The sequence below is a fragment of the Rhipicephalus microplus genome, chromosome 7, assembly GCF_043290135.1.
Source record: "Rhipicephalus microplus isolate Deutch F79 chromosome 7, USDA_Rmic, whole genome shotgun sequence".
NCBI classification, from domain to species: Eukaryota; Metazoa; Arthropoda; class Arachnida; order Ixodida; family Ixodidae; genus Rhipicephalus; species Rhipicephalus microplus.
In genome coordinates this window covers 122,006,368-122,027,307 of record NC_134706.1, presented here as the reverse complement: position 1 = coordinate 122,027,307, position 20,940 = coordinate 122,006,368, and the positions used below count along the sequence as shown (strand labels likewise).

Genomic DNA, 20,940 nt, shown 5'->3' with positions numbered 1-20,940 from the left:
ATAATAACGATATGCGTGTCATGTAAGAACATGACTACATGCCACACTCGTGATGCGCTCGCGGCCGTTTCGTTACTTCACATATGCCAAATTTGGTATACGTGACGCCAATGAATGATGAAGGTATGTGACTGGTGCAAACATGGAAATCGTAAGATGCGGGTCATGTGAGAATATGACTACTTGCCACAGTCAAGGCGCCAAAACATTTAAACGTGACGCGATGCGCGTGCTCGCGAGCGTTCATTTCGTCACTTTACGCCGGCATTGCCACGCCAGGCGCCGGTCTTGCCATATACTTGCAGGCGCACGCTGCGCGGCGTTGCTATGAAGCATGTGCGTTTCAGCGCGTCCGCCGTCACGAAAAAAAAGGGAGATGCAGTGTTGTCTGGGTAACGCATCGGTGCGAAATGCAGCATGTCGGATTTCGCGCCGGTTGCTATCTGGCTGTGGCGACGGATGCTGGTCGCGCCTGGCGGCATACTAAGGAGTGCTTGCGGTTTGCTAACGTAGCGTCGCGGTGCCCAGCGTGCGCGCGCGTCAACGCAACATTGGAGCATGTTGGGCCCTTCATGATGTGCTCGCGGCCGTTTTGCTAGCTCCACATATACCAAATTTGGTGTTATATGACGTCAATGAATGACGAAATATATGATTGGGTGCAAACGTGATAATACTGACGTGCGTATCATGAAAGAACATGACGACATACCACACTCATAACGTGATTGCGGCCGTTTCGCGAGCTCCACATATACTAAATTTGGTATCACGTGACGTGAATAGATGACGAAGGTATATGACGCATCAAAACATGGTAATCATGATAGGGAAGTCATGTACGGCATCATTTACCTCCACCTCGTAACGTTGTGCTAATTTTAACTGACCTATCAACATTTCTCATTCGTGCTTCGCAGATCATTGATTCGCACTGTACGTTGAATCTGCCAATTTTTTCTTTGCATATATCCAATAAATGCTGCCAATAATTGCAGTGCTTTCGATTATTGAAGGGTTTGAGGTCAAGTGCGGGGACAGCTATAAATGTATTGACGGTGGTATTCTCGTGGGCGGAAACAGCTATGCCCCGGCACCCAGCCGACTACGACTGACTGATACTGTGCATAGATCGCACATAGAAGTCAGTTGACAGAAACGAGAATAAGATTCGTGTGTTTTTTAAGAGATTTCAAAGCTGGTACCATGCTTAGAGAATCAGTATATATCACAGCATTTGACAGTTTTACTTCTTTTATATGTTTGATGGCCACTAATATCGTGGAAGCTTCTGCAATGAAGATGCTCGCATTGGTGCGCAGAAAATTTACACCTGAAAAAGATGAACTAACCGCAGCACACACGCACCCGAAGTTTCTTCCTATTTATTTTATTTTTATTTTCCTGGGTTTTTTTCTCTGACAAGATAATGATTTATCGCTCACACTCAACGACACCTTCACTGACACCGACGCCTATACCACTATTTCTGCGAAAAAACTCCTTAACGCTCTCGCGTTAACAACCTGTCGCTTTACTGTCAACTTGTTGAGGAATCTTTTGCAGCGCCATTGTGCAAGGGTTCCTTTGTAAGCGGTAAAATGCTCCTGTGAATATAAATAATAATATAATCAACATTTAAAGGTTTCGTCATTCTCGTTCTGAACTGTTACTATTATTTTCCGCGTATTGTATGTACCGCCTCCTTCTTACGCAACACGACTTGTTCAGGGCCCATCCCTCTCTGTGGGTGATTGGCATCAGAAAAGGGATATCATCATTATAATAATCACTTGTGGACATGTGTCATATTAGAGCATAGAAATAGTCATCCACATCTCACCCTTTGAAACCCATCACCACTGAAAAGAGGTCTCTGCTTTGGTTGATACAATATAAAGCACCTGTATCGCCGCCCTTGGACGCAAGGGAGATTGAAAGACACTTGTGCTCTATCATATCTCTTTTGCAGCATAACCCTTTGCCTCTAATTTTGATTGCACGCATTTTATGCCACTCTTATGATTTTATAGCCTATATGTTTTACCCACCTTTAGGGCGAGTGTAATTAGGCCCCCATACAACCAGTCACCATACCCATCGCCCACATCTTTTGTCTCATGTAATGGTGCTCTTTTGCCATCAAAGAGTCATTGTACCATTAAACTCCATATACCATCACCATCATTTGAACCACATCATCACCACCAAATTCGGTGCGAGCAGGGCAAGGTGGCAGCAGGCGGCAGTCACGGGCTCTGCCGACCAAGCGTGCCTCTCGAGACGTGTCCTAGGAGGTCGCGTGGCCCGTGTCCGCTCGACAGAGCCGTTTGTCAGCGACTTTACGAGCCGGGGCATGGCACATTCCCAGGAAAGGCACCCGTACCACAGGTAATGGGGCTCATATGCCGTTGTATGGATCACGCGCAGTGTTCAACACAGAATTTTGGGCTGCTTGAAATTTACTGTACTTGAATATCTAAATAGGCGTGAAGCAACATTCAAACAAGAAAAAGGCTGGAAGGCAGGACGTCCTGCTGGTGTGTTTTGCCCTTGAGTGAGTTTTGTTTTTAGCGAGTTAGGATGTCTGAGAACGTGTAGGGATTTGCGCATTTCAGTTCGAAAATTTCAGTAGCGGCTAGTATTGTCAGTTTTGTTTATTTTGGGCAACAAACGGTGGTCAATAAAAGGCGTTCTGCGTTGGTCCTTGACTAAGGGATGAAACTAAGGGTAGGGTAGCCCAAAGAAGAAAATTTCAGAGTCATTGCAAAGAGAACTGTGATTTGCTTCTGTTGGGTGCCGTTTTAGAACACCCAGCAAAAAAATTCCAAGTAACCGCTAAAACGGGCAGTAAGTCGGAAAGCAGGTAGAATTGAAGGACTGGATTGCGCACAAAAATTCTGACACCTCGTTTTTTGTCTTGAATGCAAATTTTTTTGCCCGGTTCAGATGATTGTCTCGTGCGTCAACGCGGCCCACTGTTGAGATCTCCGCGCAAGGAGGAGTGTGAGACGACGGTGTTTTATTATCCTCTTCACGAGTTTGCGCTCGTCAGCTATGCAATATCAACGAGATGGACACGAAGTTCCACTCATAGTCAACTACGCGGTATTTTGAAACGGTGAAAGGTATAGCTGAAGAGGTGTTCACGACTTTAACAGGGCCAGAACAAGGTGAACGTTATAAAATACACTGAAATGGGTGCCTTCATACTTACATGATGCCACGGTTTTTCGCAAAAGCTAAAAACTTTTTTGAAGGGGTTCACACTCCAGCTGGCAATGATGAAGCACGTGTCCAAGAGTGAGGTGTTGACGACATTTGCATGTACGATCTATTCTATTGTAAAGTCCGTGACATCTCTAGTGACGTAATATCTATTTTAGCCGATGGGCATAGCGCCTCGACGATAGCTGCAACAAACGCAAAAGCGGAAGATAGAGTATGAATGACCTCTATGAAGTATAACAGAAGCGTGCGCGAAAGAACCTTATCTTCCATTCTAGGAAGTTTTTCCTAAAAATTATGTCTCTATATATTATTACTCCATTAGCTTTTGAGTGCCGGCATACCATGCACTTCAAGAGGACCATCATGGAGGTAATCATTTTACAGGCCTTTGTTACTCGGGGGCAAAGGACAGCTCCTAAAGGCAGAGATATTCGTCGCAGTTGTAGTATCGTGCGTCGGCCGCGACGCACGGAGAACACAGGGCACGGTGCCGAAGTGCCGGCCGTCAAGAAGTATGCAGCAGCTGGTAGCCAAGCAGGAACTCATTTAATAGATAGAATGCCGTGCGTGTATACACAGGGTAGCGCCCCTTAAGGGCGAAAATATTTTGCATGAAACCGAAACTAGCCAACACACCACATCAGCACCCCCCCCCTTGAATGGAAAGGACATGCGGCTCTAAGATCCTTATACAATCATTATAGTAGGCTATTATCGTTATTTCGAATTATTATCAGAATTAATAATGGTACAAAAGTAGCATGTATAACCATATACAATTTTAGAGGAGTGGTATGGCACATAGAACTTGTACGCCCTTGAACTACTGTATTAACAACCTTAGACTCCCCCCTCCTTTTGTTGTAAAGTAACCAATTGAAGAGAGAGAAGTGTCATGAGAAGGAGAAAAGAAAAGCGTAGCTATGTACGCAGCGCACCATGGCTGAAAGCGCTTATTCAAACAACATATAACAAAAAACACAACATACCAGTGTACCAAGTGGTCGACTTAACGCTTATACAATAAATAAATGCGCAGCATACACACAACAATGCACACGTATGGTACAGACTCCAACATACGAGTAAGACCAAGAATTTAGGACACGAAGTCCTTAAACCTGGATGGTTTCTTACACGAATGTTTAGAACGCCGAAGCTCCTTGTGCTCTGAAGTACTGTCTTGCGAAGCGGCAAGTTCTGTATGGGAGGATGAGGCTACTGTCTTGCTTACGCACTGCTCAGGTACAGCTGAGAGCGTAGAGGAATAACTAGAGTAGACCAACGACTCGCTTAGGCTTCTCTCAGTTGTAGCTGGGGACGGAGAACCCTGACGCGAAACATGGCAACCTGAAGGTTCGGAAGCATGTCCATTAGTGTTAGGAAGGATACTGGCATAGAGACTGCAGGCTCGTCAGTTAAGTATTGATAAAGAGCATGAGAAGAGTCTGAGGACTCTGAAGCGTGTTAGGTGCACGGTAACACTTCATGGTGGCTGGGCACCACAGATGGGCTAGAAACCGTTGCCTGAATATCATTCTCCCCCAGGGAAAGATAGTGATGCTGCAGGAAAAAGGAGAGAAACCAGTCGTGGAACCGACACAGAGTATTGTGACTTGTTCTACGAAGGCATCGAATAGTGCAAGTGAGAAGGTGGTTTCCGTTCGGAATGGACGATTACAAGTTTAGAAGCATTCCAAACCGATTCATCACTGAGCCTAAATGCCTGGGATCCCTCCGCAGTCATAACGGTAAACGGACCTCTGTACTTGTGTTTTTTCCCTGGAACACGTACTTTTGGCCAACCTGAATGACTGAAGGTCTGGCTCTTCGCTTCTGATCGACATAATTCTTCATGTACTTCTGCCTATGAAACACTCGCGTCTTTATGGTATTGTACGAAAAGGACTGAGAAGTAGAAGGCCGCTTATGAAGCAACATCGCGGGAGACGATCCCGTAATTGCCAGAGAAGAAAAACGGGAAGTACCCAAGTACTCTGTAATTGCTTTTTTGAGGACGTTGTTCTAGTTGGGCTAGTTGAATGTACCCTTTAAAACCCTGTTAATCCACTCAACCTGGCAATCGGCTTGAGGATAGTAGCTGGAAGAACAGAGGTGCTGAATACCTCGTTTGGAAAGAAAAGTTTCAAACTGATGAGACTTGAACTGGGGAGCGTTTGCTGTTACTAAGCATGCTGTAAAACCTTCACGGCAGAAGACGGAAGTCAAGAAGGTGGTGACTGCATCAGTCGAAACGTCTCGAATGAAACAAACCGCTGGCCGTTTGGAGTAACAGTGAATTAAAGGGACTGCAAAGCGACAATCTAAGAAAAAATTTGAAAGATGACCAATAATGTTCATGCCTAACTTCTTCCACAGTTTTTTAGAAAAAAAACTAGTTGTAGGGGTGCAAAGACAGGTTTCGCTGACTTGTCGGCAGCCTGACAGATGTAACAATGCCGAAACCACACTTTCCACTTGTTTGTCAAGACATGGCCACCAAACCTGTCACAAAGCAGCTGCTTTGTACGGATTATGCCTGGATGACTTTCGTGGGCTAACTGTATTATTGCCCCCTTCAAGTTTCTGGAACCGTAACACGTTCCCCGTGGAAAATGAGCCCATTGCCATAAGACACTTCGTAATTCACTGCAATGTAAGTTCAAGTACTGAAGTCACATGCTTCTTCTTAGGCCAACCCTCAGAAATGTATTATTAAGCTGCTGGAAGATACTGTCATTAGCAGTGACTGCCTGTAACTCGTCCTTATTTAGGCATGCAGCAAACAAAGAAACTTTCTTTTCTTCCGGCGTCTGTGCTGGCGGAAGCTGGACTGGTAGCCGAGATAATGCTTCCACAACGACATTATCGGCACCTTTGTAATATTGTACAGAAAAGTTAAAATATAAAAGCCTGGCGCACCATCGTGAAATTCGCAAGGGGCGTCGCCCCACCGCGCCAGCAGACAGTAAACTAGATAAAGCATAATGGTCAGTCTGTAATGTGAAATGCGGACCTCAGAGATACACATGCCATCTTTCTACCGTCAACAAACAAGCAAGAGCTACGCGCTTCCTTGCTGAATACCGGCGTTCTGCCGGAGACAATGTTTTAGATGCAAAAGCAACAGTAAGCAGCTGATCTCTATGTTTTTGAAGCACTGGTCCGATGCCGACATCGGATGTATCAGTGGTAACCACCAGCGGAAGATTGTTATCAAAAATATTTATGACCGCACTGTCAACAAGTAGTTCTTTAACTTGGTTGAAACTGGCATTGACCCTCAACTGGTCGCGGCGTGTCTGCGTGCCCACTTCAAAGCTCTGCGTCAGGGACCAGACAAGTCGGCGGCGGGATTTATTCACGAGGTACGCCGAATAGCCAAGTTTCGTGAATGCGGCACGGCGGGCGATATCCTCGCTTTCGACTAGATCGTCTATGGCATCACGTCGCGGCACCTCCAAAGATTTTAAAGATTTTCTTTAAGATGGGGAAGGACTTCTCTCTACAGAAGGCGCTTGACGTAGCGAGGGAGGAGGAGCGCGTTGACGGTGCGTTGCTACAGGTATTTGGAGCACAAGTCGACGTCATGTCGTCGCACCCGGTTCAAGATGGTGGCTCAGCTCGCCAAATTATTCAAGATGCCAGGCCATAAAGAATACAGGGCACGGAGAACAAAGGGGGAAGGGGGGAACGGAGAACACAGGGCACGGCGCCGAAGCGCCGGCCGTCAAGAGGTATGCTACAGCTGGTAGCCAAACAGGAATTCCATTATTAGATACAATGCCGCGCATATATACACAGGGTAGCGCCCCCTAAGAGCGAAAATACTTTGCATGAAACCGAAACTACCTTAGAATGAAACCGAAACTAAATACCACATCGCCGCCGCAGTTAGTCTCGACTTGAAGGCCCACAATGTGCCACTGCGAGATAATGATGCGAGATAACGCCATTGACATTAGTGTCCACATCATAAGGTTACACTGGGCTGCGGTACCACCGACGTCGTGGTTGTAGCATAGTTTTACTTGTCGAGTCAGTCGCTGCAGAGAGGAGGGAGTGGTCCTGCTATCACCGCTGCCATTGATGCGAGCATTCTTATAGTGGAATTTGCTGTAGCTTTTGCAAACAGGCAACATAAAACAGTTTAATACCGCAAGGATCACACTATAGGGGATATATCTTCGCTATTGGGAAACACTATTAAGTGTGAATACACTTTATAAGCGACCCCAAACCATCCACCGCCGTCGGCGGCGTCCGCAGTCTTCTCTCTATCTTTAAAAGAAAGAGGACTTGGCGGGCCGCAGCGTGACGCTCTACCGAATAAGCCACGGACGCGACGCTGATATCGGTGTCAGTAACGCGCCTTATAGCCCCTCGCCCTTCGCTCGCTCCTCCGCTCTCCTCGCTCGCAGCAGCTGCGCGCGCACCCCTCTCTCTCGCGCGCCCGCCTTCTCTCTCAGTCTCCCGTCGAGAGCGGGTTGTGAGGAGGAGTAAAGTGAAAATCCGTTAGCATTCGCCAGTGAGTTAACGTAAACTCCCCCGTGTGATCAAATTGCGATTCCCAGAAACCATTAAACCATAAAGGCACCGTAGTGTGATTAATAAATATAATAGTGCGAAATAACAAATACCTCTCATAGAATCACCCCGTGTATTCGCACTTAACCATGTTCACCCTCGGGAAAATGCTTGGGAGTTTTTTAAACTGGGCCATCTCCACAAGTAGCGCTATTTGGTGACAGAGACTTCAGCAACATCCCAAGCAAAGTCGAAGTGACTCGTGAATGTGTATGCAATTCAGTGCCATAGGTGGTATCTCAAGTGCCAAGACAGCAAGTGCACGATGAAGAAGAAAAAAACAACTAAATGTAAGTGCCATGAAACGAAAGATTTATGCAGTCGCACTCAGCGTGAAAGGTGTAGGCAATGCGCTGCAGTGATTTACCAGCCATTCGGCGACGCTTGCGGTTGCGGGCAAGTGCTCGTTGGCATTGCGAACGTGCAAACTGCTTGGTGTCCTTGCTGAAGTGTCCTCTCCTGTATTCATTTATCGTCTCACTCCCTCACTTTCCTCCTTCTCGCTCACACAGCGTTTTCAGACCCCATTGCAACAATGTACTATGCAAGGTTGTGCTATGCCTTACACTTTCCGTCCTAACCGTCACTTTTCTTTCCTACCCTTTGCTGCACTATCTATTACACATGACTATTCTATACTACAATAGCTATGCTATGATTTGACCTTTGTCTCATTTCCCCCTCACATCACTTCTTTTTGCCCTGACTTCCCTTTCCCACACCCTTACTAACTATGCTATACAAGGCTGTTCTATGCCTGGTTTCACTTGCGTGACGCCGTAATTGGCAAGCTATGTGCTTACACCGTGTACCCCGTTCTTTTTCGGCTTTCCCTCTCAATTCTAACTTCTGCTTCCTTGCTACACTATAATATACACGGCTAATCTGTACGCGGTTTCACCTGTGTGACGTTAAGCGACGGCATAAGATGACTTAAGGCACAGCCCAGGCTCCTAATGTGCTCCGTACTTAACTACGAGAAACGTTCCTCTCTGGAGACTTGTGACTTTTAAAATGCTACTAAATGCTGGCGAACCGCTACACCCATATCTGTAAACCTGGGAACAGAGCGAATATTTCAACGACGGGTTTAAATTTGAAGAGCTGCGTATCGCGTTTACGAATATGGAACTCGACAGCGTTTGTGTCTCGGTACCGAATAACGGAAGCTGCCTACAAACGTTAGCATATCTTCTCATTGCACGTGTGGCCTAGTCAACGACGAGACGTGACCATCGACGGCGTCGGTGTGAGCACTAGTGTTACGAAAGGTCACGCCCTTCCAGATGACGCACTGTTTCTTTGAATTTGACATCGTAATTTCCAATATAGGCAATTGTGCGTCATTGTGACACTTCATGAAATGTCAGCGCACGATTTTGTCACCTAGAAAAAAGCTGACCGATTTTGGAGTAACTGCCGCATCACGTCATGTGCACGAAGCTGTAGAGGGAGTAGGGAGGGTTCAATACCGTTGACTCAGAAGACGTAGAACAAAGTGGCTTCGAGCCATGTTAGGCATATACATCTTAAACCTTGAGACATCCCTTTCTGTTTCCAATGTTTGGGCCACGTTTAGTGTATCTTATTCCAAAAAAATTAGGACGCAGGGCACCAAGGATGTGGACGGTAGAATTGAATAGGACAGCGCTTACACTGATAAGCAATTCTTTATTAGCCTGAAAAACAAAAACAAAAGCATATACACAATACATGGTTTTACGCACACGCGTAGCAGAGCAAGGCGCACAATAAAAGTGGGGCCATGATTAGTTATCGGAAGAATTTTCTCCACGATATGTCTTTTATAAGTTATCAAAAGCGCTACGCGTCCAGAAACGCGCACTCTCCTCTTACGGATGTGGTACGATTTTGCTATATCGCGAGTCATTTGATCAGTATGCCGAAAGGGCAGTCCTGTGCACCTCTATATCATTCGCGTGATCAGTTTGCTTCATCCTAATTCTTGAATAATGAACGTAGACCGATTATTGCAACTAACCATCTTGTTTATTACTTCATTGCTGTTGTCTTGTACTGAGTAACTCGTGACGGGTCAGCCTTTAGAGAGCTGTCTCTGACTTGTTCTGCAAATTTGACATCTTTAAACCATGTGTTTTTTTCTTTTGACAGCATGGCCGAGGGAGCTTCCGATGACGATCGCATGAAGGCAACGCAGAGGGCGAGCATCAAACGCATCATGAGGGAACTCGAAGACGTTCAAGCCGATCCGCACAAACAGTGCACGGCGGGCCTGATCGACCCCACAAACCCGTACCGCTGGAATGCCGTCATTTTGGGACCCGAGGGCAGTCCATACGAGGGTGGACTGTTTCATCTGCGCATCCAGCTTCCGAGACACTATCCTCTCGGAGCTCCAAAGGTACGTGCTAAAACGCGTGAAGCTTATATCTAATCACCGGAATATAATTTCGCAATCACCCCAGATTCTCGGACTTCATGTCGCGAAAGCTGATGAATCCGCCGATTCACCTTGCACAGTTTTAAACTTAACGTTAGATACAAGGTGGTCACGTTGAGCTCAGCTTCTCGAGCTAGAAGGGGGCACTACCGTCTCGGTAGCCGAGTTAATCGTGCTCTACATGGGCTCCATACGTTTTCACGCGCATCCCCGGAAATTCTCATCTTAGTGAATTCGCATCGATACCAGCTGATTCCTGACGTTTCCACTAATCTGCGGAAACCTACTTCGACGTAAATCGACCTATTTCAAGTCTTTTTTGGCATGTTTTCCATGCCTCCACGCCCCCGGCTAGTGAAGCTTAACATGCCGTGTCGCGCTCGTTATCTCTCGCCGCCTGCTGCGCTGAGCATCGAGCGCGCTTGCGTGCGGCCGGTGTGCCATTAAGGTGATCATCGCGGGCACGGAAATTACGCCGAATAAATTTGAAGCCAGCGAACGGGTTACGCAAGTGAACAAGAGCCGCGAAGCCCGTACATCAACAGGGACCGCCATCCTCCCGGCTTCTGACACCCAGGACGGACGATCTGACACCCAGGACGGACTGAATTGCCACGAATGATGACGCCACAGCGATCGAGCGTTCGCTCGCACCACGCCAACGTGGGCGGCGATTAGCCCTCAACTCGGTGTCTTCTAAGCAGCTTCGGCTGCCCAGCGATGCCCTCAAGCTCATCGCCCACCCCAGGGGAGGACTCCTACTCTCTGAGATTACCAACTTTCAATTGTTCGAAGTGGTCTGCGCTGCAGCAAACTTCCCCATAGCCTCAATTCGCGGTGAATAAATCATTCAATAAACCCCAAACAGAACACATTCGCCTATTCTACCCCAGCCATCGAATGAGCCGAACGGTTTCTGCGACGCAAAGAATTGCTGAGTGACACCCGCCAATACGAAATTTCGGTGTACTGTGCACCCGATGAAAGTCAAAGACGTGGTGTGATTCGATGGGTTGACCACTGCCTAGACCGCCAAGGTATCCAAGAAGAATTAAAAGATCCTCGTACCCCCCCCCCCCCCCCCCCATCGCTGACTTTCGCCGTCTGGGAAACAACATCACCGTGCTGTTGAACTCCAAGAAACCTCAGGTTCCTACGTGGATATACCTCTGCAGTGCCCGTTACCATTTCAACCTGTACAAGAAGAAGTTCGAAGTGTGTTACCGGGGCAGTTAACTAGGCCACAGAGCTGATGTGTGTGCCAGTACAGTGGTCAAGTGTCGGGGCTGCGCCATCGCCATCCCAACCAGTGATCACGAATGCGTTCCAACGTGCCGCCTTTGCGGAAAACAGCATATTACCGGAAACACCTGCTGTAAGGAAACCTACAGGACCCCGTATATCATAAAGCGGCGCCAATGGGAGGCCCTCCGGCAGGAGGAAGACTCCAAGCAACAAGATCAAGTGACTCAACGGTGGGTCACCCTTAAACGCTCCAGTCGCTGGGTCTGGTAGTACTCAGCGCAATCATAGGGACCGCTCTTCCTCGTTCCCACCCCTTACGCCGACTCTTCCCACAATTCACCGCGGCCATCGTTCAGCTCGAGGGTGCGTACCCCTGCTACAACTTTGCCAGGTCTACCGGCAGGGAAGCTACGTGGACTTGCAGCTTCCGGAACTTTTGCAGCGGTGCCGGTGAGTATGCAGGGAGGGACTTCAAACTTCACACTTGGGAAAGTCATTACTCACCTCACTGCTGTAGTCACACAGCTTATGCACAAAGTTACAACAGTAGAACAGCGCATAGTATACGGTGCTTTTTCACATCCACCTACCATGACAGAAACACCCACATCCATCCCCATGGACACTGAATTATCGGCAATCACAGCCACAAAACGAAAGGCCTAGGAGGTGGGTGGCACACAACCGGGTGACACGCAGGCCTAAATTGAGCGCCTTACGTCAGGTCTGACTATAAGTGAAACACGCACAGACCAACGTTTAGCGGCTCTGGAAAACACCATGAAGAAATAATTTCAAACATTGACAGCGCAGTTCACCCAGGAACTCGACTCGTTGAGTAAAGGATTAGACGGTTGGTGCAAATATTACGACTCTGCCCTACACCCAGCTTCTTCCTCGGTGCCAGGCAGCACAAACTATTATCCTAACAATGGCGGGCCGGTCACGTAACACCACCATCTGGCAGCGGAACTGCCGGGGCTTCGCACGTAAGCGTCGAGTGCTTCAGCAGTTTCTTGCCTCCCGCAATCGTCCAGAAATCATAGCGCTTCAAGAGGGTGGCAAGCACGCTCAATTAGCCGGATACAAGACATACACGTCGGGGCGCACTAACTCTTAAGTGGCAACTCTAGTGAAGCGCAACATGAATGCCATCCCCCATAATATTGGGTCTAATTTCCCTGATCACGTACTTTTCGAAAGGCTGCCCCACCCTTCTCGTAAACCTGGTCACTGTCTTCTTGTGCTTAACGTCTACAGTCCACCCCGAGACCACCGGGTCGAATTCAGCCCCTTATTTCTCCGCGTTCAACAACTAGCCCAGCACCAGCCGCATAATATAAATGGGGGACTTCAACGCTTCCCACTCATCATGGGGCTACCACTACGACTGCCCCAAAGGCCCCCTCTATGTGACGAGTGACACTTACTACACCTGAACCTTCTTACTGACCCAGCACATCCTACACGTAGAGCTAGAGGAGTGGCGCGTGACACCACACTGGATTTCACCTTCGTGGGGCATGGAGTAAATGCCGCCTGGTGCAATACACAAGAAACTTACGGCAGTGACCATTATGTTCTGGAAATAGTCATCCAGGAGCCCACACGTGAACGTTTTCGTTCAGCCAGACTGATTGACTGTGATCGATTTCGCACTAAGCGCCAAGAATCTGGAAACTCGCAGCTTACGTATTACTGATATTTCCACATGGTCCGCTACTCTCCTCCAGCACGTCGCGAACGCCACAACGGATGTCGAAATAGAGGAGTCGGTGCCTAGCTGTGACAGATACTACGTCAAACTTTGGGCGCGGAAACGCAAACTTGAGACCCTTCTGTAGGCCCCAAAATGGAATAAAGGCATCCGCCGCCGGATGGCTCGAGTGCACACAAACATTCAATACTACGCCATAGAACTCACCCATCATAACTGGAATGACATCTGTCCCCAAATGGATAAGGCGCCGAACTCTAAGAACGTACGGCAACTTCTGCGTCACTTGCTGGATCATGACAGTGGCAAACGGCAAGCTAAATATCAACTTGAACGTATATTGCGTGAATTTTCTGGCTGATCCGCTTCCCTTCGTCAAGAGCTCATTGACACCTATATTCGTTCTGGACCCGTTATTCCTCTTCCTGCATATGAAGGGGATGATAACATGCGTCTTGATGCCCCCATCAATATAGCAGAGGTGTGGGCAGAAATAAACCGTCTCAAGACAAATTCTCAGCTGGTCCAGATCGATTCACCAATTGCATGCTCCGAAACCTAGACTATTCCTCTATCCTAGCCCTCACGGGCTATATGCAGCAATGTTGGGAGCAAGGCACCGTGCCCCTGAGCTGGAAACTTGCCAACCTCATCCTTATTCGCAAGTTTGCTAGCGGGGAAAAGCCCCACGCTAGCAAACTTGCGTCAAATCTCCCTCACATCCTGTGTAGGCGAATTGATTGAGCATGTTGTCCAGACCCGTCTTATTCGCTACTTGGAGGATCATCATCTACTTCCCGACACCATGTTCCGCTTCTGCCTACACCTGGTGGCACCGGATATCATGCTCCTACTCAAACACCAGGTGCTCTACAACCGCTCTCTAGACACCGAAGCCATTGTTGGTCTAGATGTTTCCAAAGCCTTTGATAATGTACAGCACACCGCCATCCTGCAGAATTTACAGGTTTTGGGAGTGGGGAACAGGACGTAAGCGTACGTGAAGGATTTCCTAACCATTCGCCAAGTGCAACTTGACATCGGTGTAAGGAGAGCCTTCCACCATCACCCCCGGCAGCCGTGGAACACCCCAAGGCTCCGTGCTATCCCGACTCCTCTTCAATGTTGCACTGTTAGGACTTCCCAAACTTGTGACTGACATCCCAAATCTGCATCACACACTCTATGCAGATGACATCGCCCTGTGGGTTACAAGGGGTAGTGATGGCCAAATCGAAGAAACCCTACAAACAGCAATTAACCACGTGGACAGCTATCTCATTGCGGTAGGCCTGTTCCGCTCGGCGACCTCATCCGAATACATTGTTATCAGATCACAGGGACGCAAACCCAAACAGGTCTCTATCAATCTCCAAGTGCAGGGGATGCAAATTCCCCAAACGAGATCATATCCGCATCTTAGGATTGCCCCTACAGACCAATGGTGGCAACTCTACCACTCTTCAGCGAATCGACCGATCTGCCAACGAAATTAGTCACCTTCTCAAGCGCGTTGCCAACAAGCATGCAGTCATGCGCGAATCCAACCTTCTTCGACTGGTTCAGGCATTCGGCGGCACACGCACCACCTACGTGGCTCCCTACCTCCGCCTTATGTGCACTGATCTCGATCACCTCGATACTTGGCTTCGCAAGGTATACACGACCGCCTTAGAACTCTTGATGTCCACTTCTACCTCCAAACTTATGGCTCTTGGGGTGTCGAACATTGTCAAGACCTTATAAAAGCTACCCTTACGTCCCAGTACCAGCGGCTCTCACTCACGCATGCGGGACGTGCTGTATTGCACCAAATTGGACCCATCCTCACGCGGGCGGCCACCACTTACCAAAATGTACCGACAGATCAACGACTCAGTCTTCGTATTCCTCCGATCCCCAAGCACATTCAGCCTGAACATCATGCGGATCGTAGGGCTGACCGAGCGCGCCAATTACAGAAACGTCTCTGAAATCGTTCCGATGTCTCGTACACAGACGCCTCGCGACACCCACATCGACCAAGAATGGTGGCTTTCGCCCTGGCCCCACATCGTGGGTGGACCACGGCATGGAGTGTAATTCACTCCACCGATATAACAGTTGCCGAAGACTTGCCATTGCTTTGGCAATGACCGACTCAATAACCAAGATGATCGTAAGTGATTCTCAATTCACCATCCGTAATTTTGACGCGGTTCGTATCTCTACACAGGCATACTCAATCATAAAGCATCACACCCCGCCTGTCTCACCTCGTTTTCTTATCTGGGCTCCAGCTCATGAATACCTTAGGGAAAATGCGCAGGCACACACTCTCGCCCGAGATCTCAACTGCCAGGGGGGGGGGGGGGGGAGTTCCTTACACCTCACATTTATCATTCTTCACCCTTCCAGGCCTGCGAAGAATTAACTCCTTTGGTTACTTACATAGACATTCAACAGCACTACAGACTAGGCCATCTCCGCGATCCTCCAGCTGATAAAGACCTCCCTCGACCTGATGCCATCCTGTGGCGCAAGCTACAGACAGGTGTCTTTCCCCACCCCGGGCTTTATATCAAGATATACCCACACCTCGTGACACCAAACTGTAAATACTGCTCACGATCGGCCACCCTCATACACTTGGCATAGATGGGCCCACAGTACGCTGGCGCTTCGCACACAGAAGATACATGGGAGTCCCTTCTGCATATCACTTACTCGGCACAGCAACGCCGGGTAATCTCACGCGCATTGGAGGCCGCGGTGTCCCAAGGGATCCCCGCTGACCTCCTATAAGCAGCGTAACCGACGTCTCGGCCGGTCCCCTCTTTTGGGAGTAATAAAGTTTTGATAATCATCATCATCGAGCTAGAAGCTATGAACCTTCTGAACTTCGACAGCTTTTAGCTTCGGCGTCTCTTGCACCAGCTTTTGGGTGATAGCGACATCGCATTGATGTTCCCGCGGCTATTCCCGCTGACAATCCCGACGGGCAGCTTCTTCTTGCGGAGAACGCACAACCATCGCAGAACACTTGAGAACTAACCTTGGGCTTCTTGATCAGATGCGTTTGCATCCTGGTGGCAAACTAGTGCCCTTATTGCATAGCACATGATCTGTGGGACATTCGCCTTACGTTGACAGCTTCATTTTTAGTCGGCTGGTGGCGAGTAGTCATGCTGACCTAGTGACATGCTGATCTTAGTGACACATATACGCTAGGATCCTTATACCAGTGCTACACGGACACCTTTATTCGCGGTTAGGGTGATCTCGAATGGTTTTCTTGATCGCGATCAACTTTATGACCACTGATAGACGGCCAAAGCTGATCCGGTTCGAGCTTGGGTCAGATGAAATGCACCAGGTGGTGCTTGCGTGCCATAAAAAATGTCACCAACAACACTCAGCGTACCATATTCAAATAGAGTCCTTTATCATCAATCTTATTCGCGCAAGAACCACTGAAACGTCAAAAACGTTGCGTACCACTACAAAGGTCATTTCGTAGATGTATCATTCGATAGAGTTTTCGTCTTTTCATCCGACCACGAAGGGCGCGTGCGTTGCGACGAAGTCGAAAAGCTGGCGACACTCATAATAAGTTCACTTCGAGGGGCTTCAACAGCTCTGACGGTGCGACAGTTGAACTAAGCGTGGAAGGCAACGGCCCTGTGCTTGTCGTCTGCTGCTCCTGTAGGTACGTGCGGTCGATACGAATGTTACCATACGCTATATTTAAGATATTGGTCCAGTTGAAACAGTTTAAATTCTGATTTTTAATGAGATATAGCGGATTTATAGCGTTGTTATTGAATTTGCTCGACTTTCTTGTTTATTGTGCTTCCAACAAGCTCAGCCAGGGGGTGCCGACGACTGCTAAATCGCAATCTCTCAGCCGCATAACGATGCGCGGATCGCGATAGCCTTGATCTCGATCACGCCTGATCATGATTAAAAGTGACCGTGAAGCAGCACCTAATTTGGATCGCGGTTAATCCGGATCGACACTGATCCTGATTAAAGGTGTCCATGTGACAATGCTAGTATACTTGGTGGGCTGGAAGTGAGTGGTGGCATCTGTCCGATTTATGTGCACCTATCTGCTAGCAGCGGTGGGCGTCGTTACAGCGAAAGTATCCTGGTACTATTTAACCGGGATAATCAAGACCATAAACAGCTTCGTCAATTACAATGAAGCTTTACGCATCAAATTCGGGATGTCATTAGCATGCAGAATTTATAAATTTACCCTTGCTCGCGAAGCTGAAGTGTCCTTCAAGTTTTTCCTCCCTGCTGCCATTTCGCTGTGTTTTGGGTTTCTCATTTAAGTTTTCATAAATTCTGTGCCCTTCTTGCCTCCTGATGAAGAAACAACAACTTTGACATATGCTAAGTTAACTAGTCGTAAACGTAGTTTAATACGGCACATGTTTTTTTATAAAGAATCATTGTATGTGCATACCTAATTTCTTATACCGTAGAAGTACCACATTACGCAGTGCAAGACTGAGTAACAAATCAATCAATCAATAATTAAATAATCAATCAATCAATCAATCAATCAATCAATCAATCAATCAATCAATCAATCAATCAGTGAATCAATCAATCAATCAATCAATAGTAAAACGATTGCTTATATCTGTTGTAGTCGCGCAGGCATACCGGGATGTTAGTTACACTTTTAACAACATGACTTTTTGAAACTCGTTGATACGAAATCATCCATAAATCACTCGCACTCTTCAACGGTGGGAGTTCTTTGCAACTGTGACTACTTGAACTTCGTAGGTGAATTTCCTCACCACCATCTATCACCCCAACATCAGCACCACCGACGGTGAGGTCCACATGGACCTGCTCAAGTGGAAATGGTCGCCGTCGCTGTCCGTTGGAAAAGTGCTGGCCTTCATTCGCTCGCTGATGTGCAACCCGAACCTGGACACGACTGTCGAATACGGCATTGCCGCCGAGTACAAGAACAATCGCGAACGCTTCATATGGAACGCCAAGCTCTCGACGATGGCGTTCGCGAAGAAGTGAGCCTACGTTACCGAAATCGTCACTCGAGCACAGTAACTCATCTACCACGCACCTTGGGTGTCTCTAAGAAAAAGCAAAGGACGGGAAAAAAGCACGTAGGGTGGCCTACACTGTCCAGCTCAGAGAACTAAAATAACACAACTGGAACGTTTTCTGAGGAAGAACTACACAGATAAAACGCCACTGTCGCCGTTCGTGCGTAGGCTCCTCGTAAAATTCGATTGGTTAAAAAGCAGGTTGCTTGGGTGGTGGAACGTGAGCCACCTTTTTCTCTGTAATACCAACCAGCCTTGCACTCCTTTACATAGAAGCCTATCTATTCACTTAGCGAGAGCTTGCAGGCGTGATACGACTTTCGAGTAAACAAAAGTCTCAGGATTTACATATACGCCTACATTAATTTATAGATGATCTATGCATTCGTCTTACGGTGTGTTGACAAAAAAACGTTGCTGATCCCTCTATTTAGAAATCAGTATAGCACGAAAGGGAGACGTGTCTTCACAGAAGTAGTCTAGCCTTTATTGTGCATTGTTTCAGCAACAACAACAAATTGCTAAGTCAAGTGAACAACGACAAGCAGCTCGAAACTTGTGGTGCACACAAACGCACTAAACGAGCGCACAAGTATACACAGAACAAGCGCTAACAACTGCCCCAATTTTCACTTCGTCGTGGGGTAGCAGCGCACTCTTTTCGTAAACGCTGCCGCGGCAGCGAGTTAAGTGACCTTCGTCCTTTCCCGAATTGCGACTCTGACAAGCACGCGCGCAGGAGAGACCACGCTCCGTGGAGGCGGCGCTTCGTCGAAGTGACGACCTTTAGAGTGTGCCTAACGCGAGCCCGTCACGCCATTTCGCAACTGATAACAAAAGCGCGCTGAAGTTTTGGAGCTCCGAGGACCGCTAAAAGCTTCATGGTAGATGCAAATGGCTTGCCGTTAGCACCTCCAGCAGCGTTCCATTACTTAAAAGTACTATGAATTTTAGCAAACCCCTGCATACCCCACAGTGTGTGAGCCAAAGCTGGAGGTGAATAAGAACAAGATTGAGACCGTGGAAAAGGGTGTTTTCCACTATGCCCACGCGGCGACATTCCGATAACACCGCTCGTGCTCCCAAATTTACGAGGGAAATGCGTATTTCGCGAGAAAAAAAACCCGAGGCTTTGTGAGAGGCAGCCAAATTTTAGGGGTGTCTCGCGCTGTTTAAATGTCCCGCGTACTTTAACGCGAGAAAGTTCAAGAACTCGTTTCCCGTAAATTCAGGCGTCGATGTCGGTGCTGGTGTTGTTTGTTATGAGTGATAAAAACATCTTGTATGTGAGCATAAGATTTACAAAGATGGAATAAAATAAGTAATAAAGATTTTCAGCTATTGGTGAAAATCGAACGCAGGCCATCAGTGTGGTAACCAAGGGTTCTGCCACACAGACACGTCATTCCTTTCAATAATAAAAAACGGCACATGAATGTCACGCAGGGAAGGGGCTCTCCCTAACGCGATATGTATTGTGTGACATAATCCTAGAATATCACCAGGCGTCCAAACCAGGCGTGAAAACGTACAAATTGCGCAACGAGTGGGCAGTTTTTAGCTGCATATTCACTGCCAAGTATGGCAGCTTACGAGCCAATATGGGGTAGTTCATCCATTAGGGGAAAAAGAAGCTATGGCGTCATGGGCACTTAGCAACTCTACATCCGGTAGAGGTTGAAAACGGCTAATGTTACGCGCACAAACGTTCCTTGCCTTGAGGAATGGTAAGACAGTGCGAAGTGGAATGGTAAAACAGTGCTACTGGAGGCGAAGCTCGATCGTCTTCCAAGTGCGATGTAGCAGCAAATTTTATTGTGCATTAGCGTTTCAGCATTGTCCCATCACACCCAAAAATTGTTCGAAATAAAGGACGATTTGATATATCTGAGTCATATGTAGTTCGAAATGGCTGCATGCTTAAGTGGACACTCGTCAGAGTAATAACGTCTGCAAGAATGATACATCTTGGTTTCTGAAAAAAAAAAGATATCGTGAAACATGCGAATGGTACACTACGTTGGCCCAATGCTTTGTCTCCTAATCAGAAATGAGTAAATGTAATAAAGCTAATTGTTTCTTAAACGGTGGGCTCTGCGAAATTACTCGCTAGAAAATCTGTCAATGGTGAAGTCGATGAAAATGGTTGAGTTAGATTTTCTGCTGTTCAATTTTTTTTAATGTGATACTCCGTGAAGACCGGAAAGTTATCCGCCCCGATATTTCCTCTGGTTCGGTTGCGTAAATTTCATGTGATAATTCCCATTAATTCGCTTTTCCGCGGATTTCCGCTCACTTGTTCCACCCTTTATAAAACCAGCCAAGAGCTCTCACAAATACAGAGTCATAAGCGAGAAAGTCGCATTAAGGCAGAACAATTACTGAGCAGCTCACTCTGATAGATTTTGTGGACACAGGTAAGTGTGCATTTTGCATTAGTTTTCTGCCAAATTATTTGCCAAAAGCAGTCGTGTTTTTTTTGACCAGCGAATCTCTGCCATGCTATTTTTTTTATTCCAACGTAAGAGGGCGATTGAGCAGGTTTGCAGAAATTTCAGTGTTGGCCTCGTTGGTTGTGGCCGACATAATCGGCGTTTTGGGTAAGCTAGATAGGTTAAAATATTCACAATAAAATCTTAGTTTTGTTCGCTTCTGCCACGCAATCTTAC

The 20,940-nt window shown here is 47.5% G+C and overlaps 1 protein-coding gene and 1 pseudogene across 1 annotated transcript; both read left to right on the top strand.

Moving 5' to 3' along the window:
* The first annotated feature begins 156 nt into the window (after window positions 1–156).
* LOC119180391 (ubiquitin-conjugating enzyme E2 D4-like) lies at window positions 157–18,617 on the top strand. Its single transcript, XM_037431582.2, has 4 exons — window positions 157–167; window positions 2,149–2,391; window positions 9,952–10,201; window positions 17,985–18,617. Exons 1-4 carry the CDS (start codon window positions 157–159, stop codon window positions 18,234–18,236), a joined length of 756 nt encoding a protein of 251 aa, XP_037287479.2. The 3' UTR covers window positions 18,237–18,617.
* Window positions 12,417–15,986, top strand: LOC119172882 (uncharacterized; annotated as a pseudogene).
* Window positions 18,618–20,940: the final 2,323 nt, after the last annotated feature.